Here is a 19,430-nt window from a genome sequence, read left to right on the forward strand (position 1 = left end):
GGCATGCAATGTGGGAAAATTTGTTTTTGCTGTTCCTAGCACACTGCTATAAATAGGAACATTTATTATACTAATGAATGAAACCAAAAGCCCAATCCTAATTTTTTAAAAAGATGTGTTCATTAATATGGCTTCTCTCTCACTTACCAACTTTACATTTCCCTGTATGGCCCCGGAAGATGACTGGTTAGCCAGAGACGGGTAAGATTCCTCAAGGGAGGAACAACCTAAGACAGGCACAGTCGCAGGGGGGCCATCAGGTGAGAAATTGGGGATCAACAGAGGTGAGGCTCAGAACCTCCCCCCCCCTGCTTTGAGAGAAATCTTCTGCATCCGTGGATGTTTTGCTGCCCTTGTCTAGCCTGGATTAATACTTAGTCCATAGGCACACACCTGATCATCTACATTTGCCCTCTTACAGCACTAAACTATGTTTTCTACCTTTATCTTGCATCTACCTACCACTTCAGCATTTTATTAAAAATAAAAATAATAATAATAATAAAGGGAGAAATGTGGGATCCACATATAAATCAAGTAAAAAAATCAAACGAATATTCATATTTGACCTGATTGTTTATAGGTCATAATGCGTGATCAAAACCGAAAGTTTCTGTGATGAATGCCCTTGTACTGTTCACCATGTAAGAATTTATTCACTATATAAGAATTCGTTCACCATGTAAGAACTTGTTCGTTATGCTTCAGAAGATTGGAGACTGACGAGAATTAGGCTTGAGATGGATTAATGATTGTACATTGAGCATTGACCCCCCTGTACTGAATTTTATTGTTGTTAACAACCATTTGATCAATAAATATGAGAGATGCCCTCTCAAAAGAAAAAAGATGTATTCATTGACTAAAGTAAGTAGAATATATTACAGTGATTTTCATTTTGTTTTGTTTTTTAATGTTAGAGAAACTTGCTAAAGAAGTAGGTACTTCTTATGGCTGCTATTTTGTCCCAGCGTTTTCGGGGTTATATGCACCTTATTGGGAGCCCAGTGCAAGAGGGTAAGAACTGAAAATAAGGTATGCTTTTGTGGGTCTTGATTTACTTAGTTAGCTAATAACTTATTAGTTAATAGTTTCCCGTTTTCAAATGATTTTAAACTGTTGAAGAAACCTTTTCTGTTTGGAGAATATAATTTCAAAACCTTTAAACTCTTAAAAATTATAAATCAATCTGACAGTAAGCCCCTGCCATATCCATATTCATGTTAGTGTTATTATCTTGTGTCTTCAGTGCATCTGCAATGTATGTGCCAAAGGGACATCATCTAGATGAATACTGATTTGGTTCTATAGTACTGTCATCTGTTCAGATGGATTATAAACTTTTTCATATGTGGATTCAGGATTGTGGATGATAAGGACTTTCTAAGCTGCTTAATGTTTATGTCCATTTTTATTTTTAATGTCCATTTTCCCCCCTGCACATTTCTGTCTACTAAATTCAACCTTTTACATCATATTCAGGACATTCCTGATTGATGACTCATTTATTCTACTGTAATCTTAAAAACCTTTATGTCTATCTGTAGGATCATCTGTGGGCTCACTCAGTTCACCAATAAGTGCCATATTGCTTTTGCTGCATTAGAAGCTGTTTGTTTCCAAACCCGAGAGGTAATAAATATGGGCCTTTCTTTTGTACTTAATCTGCTTTTGTGACTCTTAAAAGAATTCCATATTAATGTTGGAAATTTATTAAATACTTCATCAAAAATCAAGCCTTAAACAAAAATTAAGTTTTTGTTCTTTTTCCAGCTGTCATTACCTCCTAAGTTCCTGTTACCTGCCAGGGGCTAGGCATTTTCCAGTTGGGGGGATGCCGAATGGTACATGTTAGGCAAAGGGAATAGCACAAACACAGGCATCAGGGCAGGAAACCGGGGTGCAAAAGCAGAGCTGTTTAGCTTGGCTGGTTATAAGGGTGAGTGCAGGGATGTGAGAGAAAACGTTGATGGTGACCTGATCAAGGAAGGTTTAACCTTTCTTGAGAAACCAGAAAAAGAAGTCCAGATTTTATTCTGTGGGCTTTGGGAAGCTCTGGAGGGTTTTCAAGTAGATTACCATATTCAGAGATGCTACTATGAAGTAATAGTTTAATTATATTCATTGCTTGGGCTTTTTTAAGATTTTGGATGCCATGAACCGCGACTGTGGAATTCCGCTCAGTCATTTACAGGTAGACGGAGGAATGACCAACAATAAAATTCTTATGCAGCTGCAAGCAGACATTCTGTATATCCCAGTAGGTTAGTAAGCCTTCCTTCCCTTAAACTCCAGCAGGAGTTAGGTGTCCTGTGGAAAAACTGTAACTGCAAAGATGTTGACGGAGCTCTCTGCCCTCAGTGAAGCCCTCAATGCCGGAAACAACTGCCCTGGGAGCTGCCATGGCGGCAGGGGCTGCAGAAGGAGTTGGCGTTTGGAGTCTTGAACCCGAGGACTTGTCAGCTGTCACGATGGAGCGGTTTGAACCCCAGATCAACGCTGAGGGTACATTTAAAGAATGAAACTTTGATGGTATACTGTGAAAAGGACCTTAGTGAGAGAGAGCCTGTCCTTCTGTTTATCATAAGTCAAGGAATTAAGTAAAACATCAAATGCTACTGATTCAGAATTGGCTGCTAAGCACATTGGGCTACAATGGTTGAGGGTGAATGAGAGAAATAGTTCCTTGTAAAACAAGAAACTTCTAAAATTACTCTTTTTTTCACCATTCACTTCTACTGTTGACAGACGTTTCACATAGGAGGATAACACTGCAACACTGTCAGTTAGCTCAGCCTTTTTCAAAAGTGAGAAGGAAGATATATCAGCTACCAACACCGAATATCTACACCAGATCATCTTTGGTGCCAGTGACCCATTTTAGGACCTGATCAGCTGGGCTAAGGAACATTCTGGTAACTTCTAAGCACAGCTGGGCTATCCTGACAAAACAGCCACAATTTCAATAAATGGGAATTAAATATCTGATTGACTGTCCTAACAAACTAAGCTAAGCCACAAGCTCTGACACTTTTATTAAAATAGTGATGCAGCTCTTAAATTGAAATAAATTTGAGTATAAAAATAAGATTTTCTATATATTGAATTCAGTTTTATAACTTTTTAAAAACCTAGGTATAAAATATCATCAGCAGATTTGGGGCTTTTGGGAAATAAGCTTCCAAATGCATTTTTGTTTAATTTTCTGGATGACTATGCCAGTGGTTCTTAATTTTATTCATTCTTTTCCATATACAAGAAAATGGGTTGCAACTGGTAATTTTGTAGTCAGACTGTATACCATGTACCTTGTTGTAGAAATGTGCTTCAAATTCTGATATTGTCTATAAGTAATTTTTAACTTTTGCAATATTGGCTAAAATAAGCAAAAAAAAAAATTTTTCTACTTCTGAAAAAAATCAACTTTTTAATAATCAGAGAATGTTCAGAGCAAGTATCTGGCCTTGAGATGCTAATCCCAGTCAAAGCAAAGCAGTTGTACAAATATTTAATGATTGCTGTTTTCTGAGAGCCACCTTTGCCATTTTTTAAGGCCTTTGCCCAGAGTTGATCAGTTGTGTCGGTTGTCCTTCCCTTCACCAGCTCCTCCGCTCTCCCCACAAAACACACACACACATATACACATATGCACACACACATGCACACTCATGAATGGGAACCTAGATGTAGGTTTTATACCTGTATCTTCATTTTTCCTTGTTCGGGGCCAGAACAGAAGCAGGTGATACTTGAGCAGTGTCTCACCAGTGCTATAGGCTTCAGGTGCTGTGGAATGGCTGGGAGGCTTTCAGGAAGGGTAGCTTATTATCATTGCAAGGAGTACCATGTATGTGGATGCACCAGTGCCCATTTTTGTTTAGTCGTATTGTGAATTTTCACCTTCAAGAAATCCTGTCTCCCAGGAACACAGTTGAATCTTATGAGAAATCAATACTTGTTAAGTCCTTTGGACCAAAAATAATTACTCTTCTAGGTTTTGCATATGATAATACCCCTCCCCATAACCCAAGCTCTCTCCATTATAAAGAGAAAGCAGATCAGTTGGGTTTTCCTTGCCAATATTCAAAATATATAAAGAACTTATACAACTCAACACCAAAAAACAAATAATACAATTAAGAAATGGGCAGAGAATCTAAATACACATATTTCCAAAGAAGACATATAGATGGCCAACAGACACCTGAAAATATGCTCAGCATCACTAATCATCAGGGAAATGCAAATCAAAACCACCGTGACATACAACCTCACACCTGTCAGAATGGCTAGTATCAAATAACAAGTGTTGGATAGGATGTGAAAGAAATGGAACCCTTATGCACTGTTGGTGGGATCACAAATTGGTGCGGCTACTATGGAAAAGAGTATGGAGGTTCCTCAAAAAGAAGAAAACAGAAATACCATATGACCCAGTAATTGCACTTCTAGGCATTTACCTGAAGGAAAAAAAATCAATAATTTGAAAAGATATACGCACCCCTATGTTTATTGCACCATTATCTACAATAGCCAAGATATGGACGCAACCTAAGTGTCCACTGATAGATGAATGGATAAAGAAGAGTGGTACATATACATGGTGGAATATTATTCAGCCATAAATGAGAATGAGTCTTGCCTTTCATGACAACATGGATGGATCTCAAGGGCATTATGCCAAGTGAAATAAGTCAAACAAAGGCATAATCTCACTTGTATGTGGAATTCAGAAAACAAAACACGTGAAACAGAAATAGACTCATCAACACAGACAATAGACTGGTGGTTACAGTAGGGGAGGGTGAGTAGGGAGATGGGTGAAACAGGTGAAGGAAAAAAATTAGAATGTTTGTTTGATATCTTGATCTGGGTGATGATTACATGAGTATATACACATGTGAAAATTCATCAGGCTGTGTATGAATGTTTATGCATTTTATTGGATGTACCTTAATAAAAATTTCTAAAAATGGGATTCCCCTTTCTAATTCATCACCACTTATTTGTGTATGACTTGGTCTTCACATGTAGTCTATCTCCCAGTCTCCTTTCACCCTGAAGACCATTCTGAACTTCCCCTTCAACTTCCAAGCAAGCTTCTCTCCCAGTTATGGGTAGTCACTAGCAACTGTACTCTCCCAAATCTGAGTCCTGATAAAGCCTCATTTCAGTTTAATACGTGTAACAATTTGTCAAGACTGCTGAGGGAACATAAGTACAATACTTAGAAGATCTTAGTAAACTACCCTTCATATGTGTTTTTCCTACCTTCTGTTTCTAGAAAGTGAAATTCGTTATTCTACGTGGAAGAAAGCTGTGATGAAGTCAATGGGCTGGGTTACAACCCAGTCTTCAGAAAGTGGTAAAAATGTTTTTATTATTTTGTCACTTTGTATTAGTATGTTAAATAGCTCATTTAAGTATCTGACCATTTATACTTAGCAAGGCTGCTCTGAAGAAAAGCATTATTGTACAGAGTTTCTAACATTTTGAAAACACTTTTAAGTTCGAGACATAAAATGTCAATTATCAGGTTTATACACATGCTTAACTCTCTCCTGCCATATCTTTCCTTATTAGTTTATTTCTGGTCCTTAATAGATAACTTAGTATTCTAAAAGTAAAATTATTTCTAGTTTCTTCTTAATGAAAAAAAAATCAACTAGAGTCTTCTTTCTTTCTCTTAGTGTCTTACTTTACCTTTTTGGGGGGCTGTCTTCAAGACCTGAACCAACAGAAAGCTTCATTAATTTCAGAATATATTTCACTACTTCCCAGGCTGATTTCAAGTTTTTAGTGAATGTACATTATGGGAATTCCTTGGAATCAGAGAGGAAGAAATATACTAAACATAGTAAATTACAAGTGTCATAATAGATTGGGAAATGCTCTTGGGACAAAATAGAACTTTTTTCAATCATTTAGGTAGGAAGATATTCACTAAGTAATCCATTTTGTTGTAAACAGCTTTAAGCCACCTTTAATATGCCTTTGTATTTTAACAGCCTTAAACATGCCTTTAATGTGGCATAATATTTTAATTCTTTGCTAAACGCAAGATTTGGAATATAATGAATGAAACAATGGCCAATAATATATTAAAGCATATACTTTAATGGAGGAGAGTTTATAAATGAAATTTAAATATAAACTTCCTTCCAACCCCAAAGTGAGTAAAGAACCACTTTGAATCTACCTGGCTTTTAGGAGAAGCTTCTGGAAATATCTACCATCACAGATGACTATGATCTGTATTTTTAGTCCTGGATGTTCCTACATGAAGCTTTTATTTTTTCTCCTAAATATGCTTAAATCCTTTTTTTTAAAACAAAGTCTTTTGTTCTAAGACTCAGCTTCTGCTCCAAGATAGTAGCAAAGCTTTTCTTGCTAAGGCTGTAATTTTGAGACCCTTCATAATTAAACTTCTCAGCCATGAGTATTTTTCTAGCTCAGTGGCAGTTGCTGTGCAAGATATAACAGACGTGCATCCTAATTTATTTTCTAGTTGCCCTTAATTAATGGCTAGTGAGAAATTGAGTTTTCTGATTTCTTTGACTAATTGGATTTTTAAAAATGGTGCAGTCTTGTCTGTGTCCCTCCCTCCACTTCAATGCCACCCCCCCACATACACACAATTCTCTTTACTAGCAGTTGACAACAGAACTTTAATTGCAAAATTCCCACAAAAGCAATTGATCATTTTCCCTTTGTTTGCATTCCTTAGTGTCAATGAATTTAAAAGGTCAAGAAAAAGTTGATGAAAGAAAATTACATGATTTCTTTAGCTTCTACTATCAGCATTTGTTAATAGAAGTAATCTGATTTTTTGAGAGTTAATTTAGATTTTTCAAATTTTATTTTTGTTTCAATTAGACTGTAGTGGATTTATGCCAAATTTGAAAATGTTTCCTGATTAGATTTATGAAAAGCACCCAAATATATAACGTTTTGAGGGTCTCTAAGTTGTATAATAAACTCAGAATAAAATATTCAATTAGTGAAATGCTAATTGTATTTCCTTAAGCAGTAGAAGCTATATGACACAACTATATGATACATCAATAAGTTATACAATAACAGATAGAATCCCACTTTAATCATCTTAAAAGGAGATGAGAATTGCTACCTGAACTCTTATTCTCTTTAAATTGCTTTAATTTATGGGAAAAATATTAAGCTAGCTAACTTCCAAAGCAGCTGGCCAATTTTGAAGTAGTCATATTTATTTTCTCATAACTATATCTGAATACATCATAAACGATTTTTAATACACATTCAATATGAGTTTAAAATGTTATAGAAGTGATTGGAGATTTCATTTGTTGGAGAGAGCTTATCATGACTCCTTCGTTTTGTATTCCAAACCCACCAAAACAACATTTTGAAAACAGGTAAAAAACTTGATTTAAAATGCATTGCACAGCTATAAGATAATAAGCATATGACTTATTATTATATATATATAACTATATCATCACCAGAAGGAAAACATTTTCAGTAAGTAGATGCCACCTAAATCACTAAGGACTTGTGAATGCAGATAATCCTCAGGATCTTTTTCTCAAACTAAAACTCACTGCAGCCACATCAGGATGTCAGTTACTGTAACTCAGCATAACTGATGGGTTGCTCTGAAAGAACTAGAAAGTATGTTCCCTTTTCTAAAATCAAATTAAAATGTGGCTCTACAAATATGGAAGCAAAAAGAAACTTTGTCTTTTATGTGAAAGATAACATAAGCAGTGGTAAAATAGGGGAAATAGTTCATATCCCTCTTTAATGAATATCTGCCTTCTAAGGAAAAAGAAATACACGGTGAAAGGGAAAAAATTCTCTCCCCCAAAAAGCAAATAAATGACTCTTATCAGCTTATTATATTTCAGAATATGCCCACAGTGAATCTTTAACTAGTTGCATTTCAGTGAAGCCCCTTGTCTAGTGGTTATATTTTCTTAACTCTTGGGCATTAATTGTAAATATACTTCTCTTTGAAAGAGTATTAAATATTCTAGATATATAACTTTTAAATTCCAGGAAAACATATATAAAATACACACATATAAGGAATATTCCTTAAAGTAAGGGATCCCAAGAGAATTCAAGTTAGAAAATACCAAAACAACCGTGTTATCAGGCAGTTTTTAAAGAAGTGGATTCATACAATTTATTTTTTTAATTACAGTATTTTAATTGTCAGGTGCATTTTCATTTCACACCAAATTCTGTTGAAGAAAGAAACGAAACCAATATTTGAGCAAAAATGCGGTTTGAAATTCATTTTCAGTAGACAAATATAACTCTTCTCTGATAGCCAAAGGATCTATAATTTGACTTATGGGGGAATTTGACTTGCTCATTTAGTATCTTTTGGGGAAAAATCAAGACAGCTAAAGTCAACAGCCTCCCTACAAGGTCTCTTCCATCAGCTCTCTTTGGCTTTGCCAGTGGAAGGCTTATGTTGGTCTACATGTATTATGTTCTTGACTACTTGTGGCATGCTATCTGTACTGTTCATTAGCTGTCATAAGCCTTCAATATTGATTATATTTTTGATTTGAAGTAATAACTCTTTGCTAGCTTTTATGAATATACTATTTTTATAACTTATTTTGTTTTGCTATCATGTGATTCTTAACACAAATATTGTAATTATGTGTCTCTCTTTTGGTTTGCTTGACTGGAATTCCCTTCTACTTGGATGACCACAGGTGACCCTAGTATCTTCTGTAGTCTACCCTTGGGCTTTTTTATAGTGAGTAGCATGGTAATGTTAATCGGAGCAAAGTACATCTCAGGTCAGTTACTCTTTAGACAATTTTATTAGTTAGCATTAATGTATTTTTTGTGTATAACTCAGCACAAAGTTTTCAGTGTTTTTCATTTTTCCTGTGTCTAGGAACCTGGAAAATCTATTAAAGGTCTATTTAGTAAGACCAATTAATCTTTGGGGGCAGTCAGAATTAAGGACTGTGATTCTACTCAACCTCTTTTATTTTTAGTAGGTGATGATTTCTTTAAGGGACTGAATTCTGCTGTCAGCTGAGCAATAAACAAGTGAAAGTGTTACTGTTAATGCTTAAATGAAAGGACGTTCAGAGTGACAGATGAAAGTTAAAGTATAATTTTTGACATTAATTAAATTGGTTTTCAAACATACGTAAGGTTTTCATACTTGCTATACAAGGTGTACTATTTCACTCTGGTAAGAATTTCAGCCAGACTATGTTAGCAGAGTTTCTGTAAACCTCTAAAACTGGGGAAAAGTTATATTCACTTTTATTTAGTTATAAGAATAGTGAACTGAAGTTTTTTAAATTAATGCTTAAATAAATTGGAGTTGAAATTAAAACTGAATGACTATTTTTGCATATGAACTTCTGAAGATTCTTTTAAAAGTAAAATTGTTCAGCATGTTGTGAAATACATTGTATGACTTGAGTTACTTCAACTATAATTAATCATTTTTGGAAGCTGTTCCTAATGATAGCTCAGTTTTTCTTCAAATTAATGGCTCAAATGGAAATGACTTGTTTCATATGTTGCCAAGAAAGTAAAACATTTAAAAAATCTTCATTGTTAGGGAAAGAGTTAAATTATTTATCTTAATTAATTAGATGATGCCCTAGCTTTACAATGCAAAATTTAAACTTTATTGATATGGGGGGAATATCTGTAGATATTTCTCTGACGAGCCTTAATTCAGTTTGGCATCATCTGTTCATTTTGCTATATATATAAAAATATGGAATGAAAATTATTTACGTCAGTAGAACATTAGATTCTCTTTTAATTAATGAGAAAATGTGGGTTGCATGCATGAGAACGTGAATCTAGATTACCTTATTCTGTATTCTTCATATTCAAGGTAAACTTCTTCAAGTCTTTTGCTTCCCTAGTCACAATGCCTTATGTTGGTATTAGAGCTTTCCACCTTACAAAGGGTTTCTGTATACATAAATCTATACAGAATTAACTGATGTCTGTTTTCTTTTTGCTTCTCGGGAATGCTTGGTAGAACAGTCCAAATATTGCCCAGAAGAACTGTAATTTACAAGTTTATAAAGCTTATAAACTGTAATTTAGTAAGCTTATAAAGAAACTTATGTGCTCTTTTAGGAAAAATTCTATTACTTTTTTCATTATCCTGAGGTTTTTGGCTGCATAGTGATGATCTGGAAAAGGGAAGATAAAGGCATTGCAGCTGAATATGTTCACTGATTTTTTTTTTCTGTTTCCCCTTTGGTACCATAACAGGGTGAAAAGGACGTCTCTGTGAAAATTGAGACATGTAGCATATCTCTAAGCTAAAGGATGCATTAAGTGTCCAAATTCCTAGAGTTCCAAAATGCGTATGGTTATCTCTTTAGGTTCTCTCTTGGCAACATATGCTGAGATAGGAGAACAGTGGGAATTGCTTGTCTTGGTAAACAATTAGCAACAGTGTTAGTATTTGCTAATTTTGTAATTGGACCCATTATATTTGTTGCATTTTAACTGTGAAGCAATATTTAGAAAACAGAATTTCTAGCTCAATAAATGATTGAATAATCTTCATTGCTTTAACTTGTGAATTGCATATACATTATATTGACATATATGGTTTTTGTCCCCCATTTTAGGTATTCCATAAATAATTCGACTCATGGATTCCAAAGATGCAAGCTCTTTACTTAATGAGAGAACCCAGCAATTGTCTCCTAATGTGATGACACTACTCATAGACTCTGATTTTATTTATAAGCCACTTGCTGCATGACCCTCCAGTAGACCTGTGGCTTGAAATAAAGAAAATGCAGCAGAAAGAATGCTGTAGAACATTTGGTGTGTTTTTTAACATCAACAGTTAAGAACAGACCAGCCACCTTTGGGGTTGACCCCTCCTGTGCCATCACTTCCTGCCCCATTCCCTCTAAGATGTAGGAAGAATTCAGATCCTGTCCGTTGGAATCTTTCATCAAACATATTCAGATGCTGATGGGCCAGGATTTGATTCTCTGTACTACACACACTTGATTAAGAGGCTAAAATGAGCGAATTTTTGTTTTTCTTTTTCACGGACCCCTAAAAGTCTTTTTTCTGCCTATTAGCGAGACCACGCATCACTGAATGTTTAAAGGGAAACCTGTTAAATTCTTAATATGGAAATTTAGTGCTGTCATACCTTAGATTTTTTTTCTGAAAAGGATTCGCTAATACTGAAATTCTTCAGTATTTTACATGGTCTCACTAATTACACTGTGAATTGCTATCTGGATCTTACAAGGAAGTACACTGTTTCCTTTTACTTTTCATCTTTCCTTTTTATGTTTTTTACTTTGTATGTATAACACAGATGCCTGATACATTTTATATACTGAGGGTAGCCCCTTTATAAATGAAGAGTACATTTTACATGGTCTCACTACACTGAATTTCTGTCTGGATCTTATAGGGAAGGACACTTAATTTTTTTTTCTTTTCATCTCCTTTTTATATTTCTTACCTTGTATCTATAGCATACATGCCTATATATTTTATATACTGAGGGTAGCCCCTTTATAAATTAAGAGCACAGTATATTCAGTAGGTTATAATGGGGCTGGTCTTAACTGGACCACTTATGTGTATAAATACTTTGAGGAAAACACTGTGTACATTTTTGGGCAGTGGTTATGCATATTATTAAAAGGAAAAACTTTTTCTTAAAGAGCCAACATTTAAAATTTAAATATATGTCCTATGTCAAAAAAAGGAAATGTACTTTATTGTGACTTCAACTATATTTCTTATACCTTATCTTTTTGTTCATTTCAGCTGGATATATGCTAAAAGAAAAGAAAAAATACTGTGGAACACTACTGTAAATGTTGTTTTCAAACATAGTACTAATCTATATAAACATATTTTCCTTTGACACAATTTTAGACATATTTGGAATCCTTTTGAGGGGATGTTAAAAAAAGGTTAAAAAGGAAAAAACGTTAAGAATAAAGCTGAGAGTCTCTTTCCATCCAAATAGTTATCAGTTGCTGATAAGCAATTATAATTTCTGTTGGGGATGACAATTACCTCTGCTTACTGTCATATTTCCACTGAAAAAGGGCTTACTCTTAGAAATGGCTTCAAGAATTTCTCAAAATATTTAGTATTATGAGTTTACAAACTTACATAATCTAGCTTCTTAATGTCAATTTAAAAATACCTTAAAGTTAATTTGTTTACTACAAATAAGAAAATACTGCCTCCTAATTATTTTTTCAGTCAGTGCTGAGAATGGGGAAATATTTATATATTAACATGTAAGGTTTGTTTGTAATTAATGGTGGCTTGCATTTGCAGTTCTGATAAGACTGTTTCTAAATTATTGAATCTATTGGGTTTTATTGATGGAGCTGCCACTTGAGTGAATAAATATTAAAGAAAGATATTGAGAAAAGTTTTGAACATAACGATGTCTACAAAGGGAGGTTGGGTTCATTGTAAATATTGTGAAAAATCACTGTTCAAATACTTTTAAAGGTAGTTAATTTTTCTATAAATTGCAGTATTTATAAATGTTTGAAACTGTACACATTGATATATAATGGTAAGTTTACTTAAAATAAATTGACCCCTCATTCTTACTTGCATTTCTCATTTACAGATAGAACTTAGATCAAAGTTAAATTAAGAAAGGCGTTTCAGGAAACGTGAAACTCAGCTGTTAGCCATTCATCAGGCAGACTCTGAAGAATTAACCTCCAGCCGAAGACGTAGTTTCGAGTGATGAGCCCCTTAATCATTCTGTTAGAAAAGACTTCACTTCCCCATCTCAGCATCCAGAACATATCCTGGTGAGGTCAGCAACCATTATCAATAGGCTCTCGCATGGCTAACCGTGACCATCTACTGGTTTCATTTTGTGCTTCAGTTTCTACCTGGGTTAGTCGGTGGAGTCAAACCATTGTTCTCTCAACTGGATAGTCAGCACCTCAATTGTTCTCTGGTCAGTAAAATAAGTAATGCATCTTTGCTCCTATAATGATAACTTAGAACTTTTTAGTGTGTTTCTTCTGAGGTGCTCAAAGCTCAGTTGTTTGGGTTTTGGGTGTTTTATATCATGGGAATGCAGAATGATAGCTGTTTAGGAGAAACCACCAAACCAAAGATGTCATAGCACAAAACCTAATGGCATTGACAGCAGAGAAAGTTGTATTTGCCTCACAGTGCCAACCTAACAGTAAATAGAAGTATACAATTTATTTTTTACAGTTTTAATAAGGTGTAATTGATATACAGAAAACTGTACACATTTAATGTATACAGTTTGATGAGTCTGGACATACACATGCAGCCATGATACCATTACAATGTTTATTACAATAACGGTAATAAACATATCCATCACCTCCAAAAGTTTCCTTGTGTCCCTTTGCATTTTGTGTGTGTGGTGGCCAGGTTGGGGTGGGCATGAAAATGAGATCTGTAACATATTTTGAAGTGCGTGGTGCTGTATCTTTAAGTATAGGCACTGTGTTGTACAGATCTCTGCAGCTTATTCATCTTATGTTATTTATTCATCTCGTATAACTGTAACTTATACCCATTGAAAAAAACTACCCATTTCACCCTCCCCCAAACCCTGGTAACCACCACTCTACTCTCTGTTTCTATGAGTTCGGCTTTTTTAGATTCCATACATAAGTGAGATCACGCTCTATTTGTCTTTCTATGTCTGTCATGATGTCTTCCAGGAACAGTGATGTTGTCACAAATGGCAGGATTTCCTTTTTTAAACCTGAAGAATATTTCATTGCATGTATATACCACATTTTCTTTATTCATTCATCTGTCAGTGGACAACTGGGTTGTTTTCACATCTCTGCTGTTGTGGCTAATGCTGCAGTGAGCATGGGAGTGCAGAGAGCTCAATGAGATCCTGATTTCACATACTTTGGATATGTACCCAGAGTGGCATTGCTGGACCATAGGGTAGTTCTGTTTCTGATCTGGGGGGAATCACCACACTGTTTTCTATAGTGGCTGCACCATTCTACATTCCCAACAGCAGTGTACAATGGTTCCAAAATTTATTTTTTAACTAATTTTTTAATAGTTTGTTTTAACTGATAATGAAGTTGACTTGATCTGTTGTTCTTGCAACCTAACAACTTTTATAAGGTCACATAATAGACAATTAGTAGAAAACTGAGTGACTTTGTAAGCCAACTTGATTGCTGTTTGGTCTAAACTTTATAGGTGCATATCTTAATTCTGGTCTTACGACAAAATAAAAGATGTGCTAAATGCCATAGACAGAAAACTCTCACAAGTATTTCCTGAGATTTCCCTGTCATCAGATTTAGTGAAAATGACCCATTAAATTAAATTGGGGATGAGAAAGATAACTGTTCTGAGAAGCAAAAGATAGGTTAAAAACAAGTTGCTCAACCAGACCATAATCTGTATTTGCCAGTTTTCCTCCTATTTCAGATAACTAGTTCTATCTGACAGCATAATAGTTGAGAGGACGACAATATTTTATTTTGAAAAGCAGCCTCAAGCCTTTTGAAATTTTCCTGTTTAGTATTAAAGTTATGGAGCTTCTGTTCTTCATTATTAAACCTGGTTTTGTCTCTCATCAGTTGCTTATTACTGTATGACTAGTTTACAAGTAGATTTCATAAATACCAAATCATTTTAAATCATCACCAAAACATCCATCAAAGGGAAAGTGGTTAAATATACTGCGGTTCAGCCAAATACTAGAAAATGTGTAGCTTTAGAGAAGAATAAGGACTCTGCCTAGAAACATATGGAAACATACCCAAGACAAGTGAAAAAGCAAGGTGCAAGAGAGTGCAGGGTGCTACCTTTCTACTTAAAAAAAAAGAGACAGAAACCTAGGACATTTGCCTATGCTGGAAGGACACTTAAGAAGCTGTTACAAGTGCTCACTTACTGGGACAGAAAGCAGTGACAATCAGGCATGTGGGAGAAAGGGGTGGGAAAAAACTTCTCACTGTATCTATATATGAACCATATTAATTGTTAGTATGTATAATATTGAGCCATATTAACATAAGAACTACAAAACTAATTTTAATTTTTTTAACTTAAATTCAGAGGTCATTGTACATGAATGTTCATGTCAGCATTATTCATAACAGCCCCAAAGAGAAAACAACCCCAATATTTATTGATTGATGAATGGATATACAAGAGGTGTTAACCCATACAATGGAAAAGTATTCAGCTATAAAAATGAATAAAGTACTGATGTAGGCTACACCAGGGCTGAACCTTGAAAACTATGCACAGGGAAAAAAGCCACACACAAAAAGCCATATTTTGTATGAGTCCATTCATATGAAATATCCAGAGTAGACAAATCCATAAAGATGGAAAGTAGACTAGTGGCTGCCAGAGTCTGGGAGGAGGAATAGGAAGCAACTGATGATGGGTATGGGGTTTCTTTTGGGGTGATGAAATGTTCTGGAATTGTATTGGTGATGGTCACACACCTTTGTGGATGTGCTAGAAACCACTGAATCATACACTTTAAAGGGGTGCATTTGCGGTATATGAACTATATCTCAATAAAGAATGTGATTTTTAAAATTCAGATGTCATAAGTTAGTAACCCATGGGCCAAATTTTATTGATTAAGACAATAAAATTATTTTTAATTTGCAATTATGTAAAATAAACATATACGACCAGTCCCTGATGGCATGTGAGCTTATAATCCCTGAAATGAGCCCTCTGAAGGAAATGACTTTTATCTATTCTTTGAAATATGGAGATTAGTAAATTTGACTCCTTTTTATTCCACTTTAGATCATTGTCTTTCAAGGATTTAATATTGGAAGTACTAAAAATGCTTTAGTCACTTACACATAAAAGACTATGGTGAAACAGAAGATCTGGACTTCCATTCCCTTCCCAGGGTTTTCATGGTCTGTCCAGTAAAAATATAGGCATACCTCTTTTTATTGCCCCTTGCTTTGTTGTGCTTTGCAGATACGCTTTTTGTTACAAATTGAGGGTTTGTGGCAACAAACTGCATGGAGCAAGTCTGTCGGTGCCATTTTTCCATAGTATCTGCTCACTTTGTGTCTGTGTCACGTTGTGGTAATTCTCACAGTATTCCAAACTTTTTCATTGTATTTGTAGTGATGAGCTGTGATCAGTGATTACTACTTGCTGAAAGTTCAGATGGTTAACATTTTTCAGCAATAAAGTATTTTTATTTTATTTTATTTTTATTTTTTTTGAGAGGGCATCTCTCATATTTATTGATCAAATGGTTGTTAACAACAATAAAATTCTGTATAAGGGACTCAATGTACAATCATTAATCAACCCCAAGCCTAGTTCTCAACAGTCTCCAATCTTCTGAAGCATAATGAACAAGTTCTTACATGGTGAACGAATTCTTACATAGTGAATAAGTTCTTACATGGTGAACAGTACAAGGGCATTCATCACAGAAGCTTTCGGTTTTGATCACGCATTATGAACTATAAACAATCAGGTCAAATATGAATATTCATTTGATTTTTTTTTTTTTTACATTTGATGAGTTTTTTTGTTTTTTTTTTAGAGGGTATCTCTCATATTTATTGATCAAATGGTTGTTAACAACAATAAAATTCAGTATAGGGGGGTCAACGCTCAATGTACAATCATTAATCCATCTCAAGCCTAATTCTCGTCAGTCTCCAATCTTCTGAAGCATAACGAACAAGTTCTTACATGGTGAACGAATTCTTACATAGTGAATAAGTTCTTACATGGTGAACAGTACAAGGGCAGTCATCACAGAAACTTTCAGTTTTGATCATGCATTATGACCTATAAACAATCAGGTCAAATATGAATATTCGTTTGATTTTTGTACTTGATTTATATGTTGATCCCACATTTCTCCTATTATTATTATTATTTTTATTTTTAATAAAATGCTGAAGTGGTAGGTAGATGCAAGATAAAGGTAGAAAACATAGTTTAGTGCTGTAAGAAGGCAAATGTAGATGATCAGATGATCAGGTGTGTGCCTATGGACTAAGTATTAATCCAGGCTAGACAAGGGCAGCAAGACATCCACGGATGCAGAAGATTTCTCTCAAAGCAGGGGGGCTGAGGATCTGAGCCTCACCTCTGTTGATCCCCAAATTCTCACCTGATGGCCCCCCTGCGACTGTGCCTGTCTTAGGTTGTTCCTCCCTTGAGGAATCTTACCCGTCTCTGGCTAACCAGTCATCTTCCGGGGCCATACAGGGAAATGTAAAGTTGGTAAGTGAGAGAGAAGCCATATTGTTTGCAAAGGTTAGCTTTTTACTTCTTTGCAGATTTATGCCCTGTGGCTTCTATGCCCAGCACTTGTCTCGAGGTATCTTTACCACCTGGAGGAATTATGATACTCGGTAAATTCGATATGAGGCACGAATTCTATTTAAGGGTTGTAATTAGGAAGGAAGAAGAAAAGCTATAGATGTAGCATATGAAGGAAACATGGGAGGATTATTTCTTTGACATATCTTCTTGTATAGTACCTTAAGTATGTATAGGTTTTAAACTACTAACTAATTTGCACACACATATTAACATAATAGGAATACGGTGACATAAACAAAGCAAATCTATAATTACCATCCATCTCCAGTGAAGCCAAGAAAACCATTTAGGCACCCTAGGCATTTGTGAAAATTTATCTATGATATGATGGATATTGTCCAACTGTACTTGAACCATCAGACAAATTAAAGCAGCCCATTTCTGGGATCTGTTCACATCCCATATGTTCTTTTAACCGTAGATAGTCTATAGTCATGAGATTTTGGAGTGCTACAACTTGCACCCCTCCCAACTCCTGGTTGAGTTCCAACAGTACAGATCCGGTCAAATTCGTTGTCTCACTGTATGCACATGCCAGCCTAGACATCTCCCTCCTCATTCCTATGGCAAGTCCAGGAGACGGTGGGCTGGATGCAGCCACAACCGCAGCATCGTCCGGATCCCTGTGGAGGCTTTTTGATGATCATCCCCCTGGCACAAGTCCTCCAGAGAGTGCTGATGCCGGAAGCTCCTCCTCATATCGTATTTAGTTCATTTTCTGGGTATCCAAGCTAGGCCTTGATCTTCTGCATAGAAACAAACAGACCCTTTGCCCACACTTTGACATGCCCTCTATACCACTGTGCAGAACTCATTGGAGGTCAGCACACAGTAACTGCTTTTTTTTTTTTTTAATTAAGAGAAAGGAATATTATCAGAAAAGAGTACCTCCATAGCTGATCATCTGACACCCTTTAAGTGATCAACATTAAGGATATTTAAAGCATGCGTTGATCTTTGATTTACCAATAGTTTTATCCTATCAAGGAGTAATCCCCCTTTTCTTTCTTTCTTTCTTTTTTTTTCTTTTTTTTTTAATCTTTAATCTACACTTACATGAAGAATACTATGTTTACTATGCTTTCCCCTATATCAGGTCCCCCCTAACAACCACATTACGGTTACTGTCCATCAGCTTAGCAAAATGTTGTAGAGTCACTACTTGTCCTCTCTGTGTTGTGCAGCCCACCCTCCCCTTTCTCCCTCCCCCCCATGCATGCTAATCTTAATACCCCCCTTCTTCTTCCCCCCCTTATCCCTCCCTGCCCACCCATCCTCCCCAGTTCCTTTCCCTTTGGTACCTGTTAGTCCATTTTTGGGTTCTGTAACTCTGCTGCTGTTTTGTTCCTTCAGTTTTTCCTTTGTTCCTATACTCCTCAGATGAGTGAAATCATTTGGTATTTCTCTTTCTCCGCTTGGCTTATTTCACTGAGCATAATTCTCTCCAGCTCCATCCATGTTGCTGCAAATGGTTGGATTTTTCCACTTCTTATGGCTGAGTAGTATTCCATTGTGTATATGTACCACATCTTCTTTATCCATTCATCTACAGATGGACATTTAGGTTGCTTCCAATTCTTGGCTATTGTAAATAGTGCTGTGATAAACATAGGGGTGCATCTGTCTTTCTGAAACTTGATTGCTGCGTTCTTAGGGTAAATTCCTAGGAGTGGAATTCCTGGGTCAAATGGTAGGTCTGTTTTGAGCATTTTGATGAACCTCCATACTGCTTTCCACAATGGTTGAACTAATTTACATTCCAACCAGCAGTGTAGGAGGGTTCCCCTTTCTCCACAGCCTCGCCAACATTTGTTGTTGTTTGTTTTTTGGATGGCAGCTATCCTTACTGGTGTGAGGTGATACCTCATTGTAGTTTTAATTTGCATTTCTCTGATAATTAACGATGTGGAGCATCTTTTCATGTGTCTCTTGGCCATCTGTATTTCTTTTTTAGAGAACTGTCTGTTCAGTTCCTCTGCCCATTTTTTAATTGGGTTATTTGTTTTTTGTTTGTTGAGGCGTGTGAGCTCTTTATATATTCTGGACTTCAAGCCTTTATCGGATCTGTC

The 19,430-nt window shown here is 35.6% G+C and overlaps 1 protein-coding gene across 6 annotated transcripts in view; it reads left to right on the top strand.

The window, feature by feature from the left end:
• The window catches only part of GK (glycerol kinase), a 71,367-nt gene extending 58,762 nt beyond the window's left edge, over positions 1 to 12,605 (top strand). For 5 of the 6 annotated variants that reach the window (XM_036992160.2, XM_036992161.2, XM_017640996.3 and 2 more), the window contains 7 exons: positions 921 to 1,017; positions 1,548 to 1,632; positions 2,144 to 2,264; positions 2,362 to 2,505; positions 5,285 to 5,365; positions 8,712 to 8,798; positions 10,623 to 12,605. In XM_036992160.2, coding sequence (XP_036848055.1) covers positions 921 to 1,017; positions 1,548 to 1,632; positions 2,144 to 2,264; positions 2,362 to 2,505; positions 5,285 to 5,365; positions 8,712 to 8,798; positions 10,623 to 10,633 — 626 coding nt within the window. In that variant the 3' untranslated portion in view covers positions 10,634 to 12,605. The remainder of the gene's footprint in view (positions 1 to 920; positions 1,018 to 1,547; positions 1,633 to 2,143; positions 2,265 to 2,361; positions 2,506 to 5,284; positions 5,366 to 8,711; positions 8,799 to 10,622) is intronic. The other variant, XM_036992163.2, reaches the window with a different exon arrangement.
• The last annotated feature ends 6,825 nt before the right edge of the window (positions 12,606 to 19,430 follow it).

The sequence above is a fragment of the Manis javanica genome, chromosome X (genome assembly GCF_040802235.1).
Source record: "Manis javanica isolate MJ-LG chromosome X, MJ_LKY, whole genome shotgun sequence".
NCBI lineage: Eukaryota > Metazoa > Chordata > Mammalia > Pholidota > Manidae > Manis > Manis javanica.